General features: G+C 40.5%; 1 protein-coding gene across 1 annotated transcript; it reads left to right on the top strand.

Moving 5' to 3' along the window:
* The first annotated feature begins 279 nt into the window (after nt 1-279).
* On the top strand, nt 280-5,398 carry LOC139732366 (12S rRNA N(4)-cytidine methyltransferase METTL15-like). The gene is made up of 4 exons (XM_071643233.1): nt 280-333; nt 1,297-1,433; nt 2,909-3,100; nt 4,801-5,398. The coding sequence occupies exons 1-4, from the start codon at nt 289-291 to the stop codon at nt 5,396-5,398; spliced, it is 972 nt and encodes a 323-aa protein (XP_071499334.1). The 5' UTR covers nt 280-288.
* The last annotated feature ends 1,137 nt before the right edge of the window (nt 5,399-6,535 follow it).

Genomic DNA, 6,535 nt, shown 5'->3' with positions numbered 1-6,535 from the left:
AATAGAGGAAGATAAGACTTCTAATATCAAGGCCCTCTAGTGCACTGAGTGTGTTGCATATTTAACATGTAGATTGTGTCATGGGCAAACTTATGCTTCAATTGCTGAAGTTGTCAAACATATCACCGCACAGAAAGACTTGAAGTGTTTTTTTTTTTTTTTATGACATCCCAAGTTGAGCTGCTCATCTATTTTTTCATTTAGGGAGAGGATGAAGAAGATGACACAACAATGCCTGATGCAGGTCTCTATGGTAACAGGGCCACTGATCGCCTCCACACACCCGTCATGCTCCAGGATGTGATGTCATTCTTTGCTCCGCAGGGAAACGAGGTACTGTAAAACCAATGTTCGCATGCATTTTAACTTCACAAATTTTGCAAGAGCCAATATTCGCTGAATTCAAATGCACACAAAAGTTCTTGCCTACACTATATGCATGGAATGCTAGAGGCAACTCGCGAAACTTATATGCAGCGTAAAAGACTGTCGGCTCCAATTCGTGAAAATTTCATGCCGCGAAAATATCATGTTTTACAGTAAACAGTGTGCCCACGTCTGTTCCAGACCTTGGACAGCAGGACGCTTACTAAAAGGCTCTCTGTGCCATGATGTAAATCCCATTTGTGCCACCTTATTCTGAGACCACAGCACATGTGACTGCTTCTTAAAAAACATTTCACTTTTCAAAGCCATGTAACTTTAAGTAGAAATGTTTATGATAGAAATGTAGTGCAACAAAGCATGCAAGCTTTGCTGTGGTGTAAATTTTATGACCAAGCTATGGCTATTTTTTGTATTAAAAAATGGCTGGTACTCAAAACATATTCCCAAAACAGACTGCAAAATTGTATTCTTGGTCATGATGACACATCTTGATTATTTTGATAAATTTGTCTGGGAGGCTTGCCATTTTGAAGACACAGTAGTGGCAGAAATTAAGTGAAAAGTAACCATACGCTGTAAGCTGTATGTGTGAGGAATTGAATCGTGCATGACTCTTTGAAGGTATTGTGTATTTCTATCATATTTTCTATGTTTTCCTGAAATGACTAAGGTATCGAAAGGATGAGATACTCACAAGTATTATCCATTCACCTTTGGGGCAAGAGAAACAAAAAGCTATCATCTTGACTGTTTGGCGTGTTTTCAACATGAAATCCTACTGTAAGCTTCATTGAGCATATTTATGCCTCTTTGAATGCTTCGAAAATACTTCAGCAAGAGCCTTCTATGTGTGCATGTATATAGTGTATCCCACACACTTCAGTGAATATTTTCTATGTTCCTCTCAAGACATACCTGGACATGACCTTTGGCGGAGGAGGTCACACCCAGGCTCTCTTGGAAAGTGCCCCTGGGGTCAAAGTTCATGCTCTGGACAGGGATCCAGCTGCTCATGAGATTGCCCTGGAGATGAGTCAACATTATGAGTAAGTTGGAAAAAAAAAAAATCAAAGTTGCCAAAGTTTAGAAGTCTGCAGTCAGGAAAAGCACAACTAATCTTCACTAAAACCACACCTTGCACAAGTGCATCATTTTATTTTTTTGTGTATTATTCATCTATATATTTCATTTTTTCCATAACTTCAAAAGTCTGTTCTACGTGGGTGCTTGTGCAATAATTTTGCATTGGATATATCTTATGATTTTAATCATTTCAAAAGTCGGTTCCATGCAGATGCTTGTGCAGTAATTTTGCACAGGATTTTACTTTAAATGCATATCCATGTTTTCTTCAATCTGTAATATGTCATCTCATAAGCACATTAAGAGTGCATTTCTTATCTGACCATAAAGCAAATGGAGGTATGCTTGGTGCGAAATATAAACAACAGATTTATAGGTACTCAACCATATTGCATGTTTTTTGTCTCAGGTATCATTTGCTTCTGTTTTATTTCTATATTTCTATTCATCAGATTATGTACTGACTTGCCATACTTATCTGTTTGTCTGTTTATATTAATTGAATCCCAATGGCCTGTTCTACCTGCTTTCACAAAGAGGGGGCCAAAGTCATGAAGAAATAGAAACTTAAAGGTATTAGCCCACATTTGCAAACCTACGAAAATCAAAACTGCATAAAATAGGTCCAATATGACTTCAAGTACAACTTATAACAGTAACATACCTCACCTGTTGCTCTTTGTCTATACCATTCGATAAAAGAGAGAAAATCATCATTTTAAAATCAATTTTCAAACCGGGTCAACCCGACCCAAAATTGCATTACGAGCGCGGGCTAGCTACATGTACGTACATGTACTGTAACTTACACATGTATCGCATGAATGTATACGTACGTGGACCGGAGCTAGCGAGCGTTATACGCATGCATACGGTGCATTTTCATTTATTTTTATGAAAGTAATGGACTAATTGGAACGAAATTTTGCACAGGTGTTACTGCAATCATACCCAAACTCCATGCTAACTATGAGACCAATTGCTGCAGGATTACAAATGTGGGCTAATACCTTTAATAATTCAAAAAGAACTTGTGGGTACCAGTACCGTTTAGATGCATTGTGTCAGTTGTTTCATTTTTTATGAATGTGTGAAACTATCGACCGGGTTATTTCGACACCCTGCACTGTGACTTCCAATAAAAAGCGGGGAAGGGGGATGGGGGGGGGGGGGGGGGTGTACAATATGTACCTTAACCCATTGAAGACAGGCTGATTTTGCTATAACATGCATTTCCTGTAGACACCTGCATGAATATACTCTGGATTCCTCTTCGATGGGTTAATGTTGATCATGTAGGGGTGTCAAAAGGAGTTCGAGTATTTTCAGACAAAAATTCAATAAGTCTTGAACTTGAGCCTATACAGCGTAATGTATCTTTAACATCTTTTGCTGAGTGTCATTTATCTTTTCAAACTCCGTTGTCTACGCTGAACAGGGGGCGTCTTCAGCCGATGCTGGGCAGGTTCAGCGAACTACCAGAGCTGCTCTCCGCCGGGGGCATGGAGGGGAGCTCCTTTGATGGGGTCCTCATTGACGCGGGGTGCTCCTCCTTCCAGCTGGACACCCCAGGGCGTGGCTTCTCCCTCAGTCGGGATGGCCCACTAGACATGAGGATGGATGGTGACAGGTGCGTGGTACCGAGACCTCTTCCTCGAGGGGGCTCGGTGCTCGGTTGCAGACATTAACCTGTTAACCCGTTGAGGATGAGTCCTAGGTATACTCGGGCAGGTGTCTATAGGAAATGTGTGTTGTAGCAAAATCAGCCCGTTCTCAACAGGTTAATGTACAGTCCGACCTTTTCTTTCTGGACATGTCGGGACCTGCGCTCATCCAGATAAGGGATTAGGCCGGATATGGAAGACTCAATGTTTAATGCACGCAGATAATCAGCTCAATGAACAAAGTTTTGTGACCACGTTCTTGTGGTGATTTTGGGATAGTGAATATCTGAATGCATGTTATTTCGATGAAAATTAGATGTGAATGTATTTCGTTTTTTTCAGTAATACATAATTCATGTGAGTTTGTGTGGAAATTTTGATTGAGTTTGAAATCCCCCTTTTCACCCTCATTATGCAATTATGATTGAAAAAAAAAAGGAAAACAGTCACACCGTGATCGCATCCGGATAAGAGAGAGGCCTGATAAAGGGAGGCTGGATAGGAGAGGTCGGACTGTATTTCAGTTTCAAACACTCACTCTCACGCTCTTTTCCTTCTGCTGTGTTGTTGTCTTATAGTGGTGCATGTGTACATTTTAACCCGTTGAGGACGGACTGATTTTGCTACAACATGCATTTCCCATAGATACCGTCCTGCCTGAGTACATACTCCTGACTTGTCCTCAACGGGTTAACATTCTATGCATATTTTGTCCCCGTAATGTATGACAGGTGTCTTTGTTTAAAAATTCATTCATTTTTTCTCCTTTTATGGCATACACATGCACTTTTCACTACTTTTTCCTTCTTCCTTTTTATTCATTTTTTTGTCTTTTCTCTTTCCTTTTGTGTATTTTCTCTTTATTGTTTTTGTTTATCTAAGGCTGCATATCATTTATAAGTCCTCCTCCTCACACACACACACAAAACCTGTTTATGCTTCTTCTCTGAACCTGTTTCTTTCTTTTCCTCGTATTGTAGGGATGGATGGAAAATGGTCCACTCTGTCTACAGTTTTTTGTTGTTTTTTATGAATTTCTACCCCCATAATTATGTTACCTTTGAATTCTACTTTGCACACTTGGAAAGATCAGTGGTGTGCCTACCAGAACATTATGTAATAGGTGTGCATAAATTGATGCTTGGGCAAGCATGTCACTTGTCCTGTCTTAAGAGCTCAAAAAATTTGAACATGGCGCTTAATGGCAATTTCACTGATGCAGGATGGACACAATGGACATCCATTGGAAAGCCTGTTTCCAGTTTTTGAGAAAACCTCATTGAAGTTACCAATGTGACCTAATTTGAATTAAAAATTTAAATTTGAAAAAAACAAAAAATCATTTTGTGGGATGGATGATATAAATCTGTAAAGAGATATCACCAACAAATTAATTTGACTTTATGTAGTGAGTACCCAAGTTGCACTTGTGTGTTTTCATTATGCACTGCCTTTGTCATTTGTTTTTGAATTCACAAAACAGCATCCCTGCAAATTTTCTGCCCACTGAAGACAATGAAATGGAAATGATTTGCCGCCACATAGTCATAGTTATCAGAAAGCAGACTGGTATTTTATTTATCCATTTAATAAGTCTTATGAATAGTCTTTTACTGGTAATTTTCCATCAGTGTTTGTGTAAACTATGATTTATTGTGACTGCTAGGTTCCCAGAACAACCTACCGCGGCTGACGTCGTAAATTCGGTCGACCTCTCTACTCTGGTCAATATTCTGCGGACTTACGGAGAAGAGCCTAGTGCCCAGAAAATTGCCCAGGCTATCGTCGACTACCGCACAAACTTTCAGCCGTTCTCCTCCACTCAGGAGCTGGCGACAGTGGTGGCGTGCACCTTTACACACCGCGCCGCCAGGGGCAACCACGACAAGCTCGGACGCCCCAGCCACACTGCAACGCGGACATTCCAGGCACTGCGGATCTTCGTCAACAACGAGCTGAACGAGCTCGCCGTGGGCCTGGAGGCTGCAAGGGGCGCGTTGAAGCCCGGCGGCAAGCTGGCAGTGCTGTCATTCCACTCGCTGGAGGACCGAGTCGTGAAGCGCTCGCTGCAGGGGCGGGACGTGGCCGAGAAAGGGACCTCGCTACGGCAAAAGCGAATGGCAGGGAAGAGCAGCAGTGCAGAAGAGGGCTGTGGGAGTGGATGGCAAATGGTGAAGAAAAAGGTCTTGTTACCCACAGAGGAAGAGGTAGAAATCAACCCCAGAGCAAGATCAGCAAAACTTAGGACTGCCATTAAAATATGACTATAGGAAAAGAAAATGGGGAACTCTAGCCAGGCTTTGTTGGTTTAAAGCAATTCATCAAAATGCATACCTTGGACCTCAGCTGATCGTATTTGTTTACATGTGGGATTGAAAAAAAAAAAAAATTGACAAGGAAATTGAAAGTGTATTTCCTACCTTTTTCTTTTTCAAAGATCAATCGGAAGACGAAACAAATTCATTGGAATGCAGTTTTGTTTATACACCCAAATATCCTCCTATGGCCAAATCTTACCAAACATGGATAACTCGCAACTCACCAATGTTTTTTTAACCCTAAAAAGACTTGGGGGGGGGGGGCTAAAAGGCCCCCCCTCGACATTTCGCGCGATTTCTCTGCAACATGCAATGCTCTCGCCGCGATGCTCTATGACTTTTTTCTTTCGAGTTTCCTGCACATTTTGACACCAAATTTGTGACGCCCGGGGGTACGGTTCTGAAGTTACATAACTTTTTATACATTCACGTGAGACCGAAAATGGCTCAAAAATGTGATTTTGTGTACAAAGTCAATACAAATTGAGTTTTATCACATGGTTCATATAAATATGCGTATTTTTTCTCTCAATGGCTAAAATCAATTTGTTTTAGTAGTATTATGCTTCAAAAAGGGTCTGCGACAAATTTTGCTAAAAAAACAACGAAAACAAAAGGTAGAAAAAACAAAGAAATACATAAGAAATTCATAAAACAATAAAATAGAATGATAAGAAATTAATTTTGATACCGAATTTTTTTTCAATTACATTTGCTAAGAATGCCACAAAGAATATCTAGACCAAAAATGAGCACTTTTGGAGCTTTATTTACTGATTTAGATCAAAAAGTCTGATTTCTCGCATGAATTAGCATAGTTAATCAAAATAAAATAAAAGAAAACTATTTTGGAAAATTTAAATATACGATCTTGTAGATTACATCGCACACTACCATTGTGCAAATTTCCGCGGCGATCGTGCGATCCACGGCCGAGATCTTAAGGGGGGGCCCTTTAGGCCCCCCCCCCCCCCCCCAGTCTTTCGAGCTACCAAAATAGCCCAGTCTTTTTAGGGTTAAGTCTGTTTGTTCTTTAATCGCTGATCTCATTTAGTTTGGAATACACACGAATACTGCAATTTG

This window comes from Diadema antillarum, unplaced genomic scaffold (genome assembly GCF_040938485.1).
Source record: "Diadema antillarum isolate AM-2024a unplaced genomic scaffold, OU_Dant_1.0 seq00000415_RagTag, whole genome shotgun sequence".
Lineage (NCBI taxonomy): Eukaryota > Metazoa > Echinodermata > Echinoidea > Diadematoida > Diadematidae > Diadema > Diadema antillarum.
Note: the sequence above shows the minus strand (reverse complement) of the source record. Positions and strands in the feature narration are given on the sequence as shown.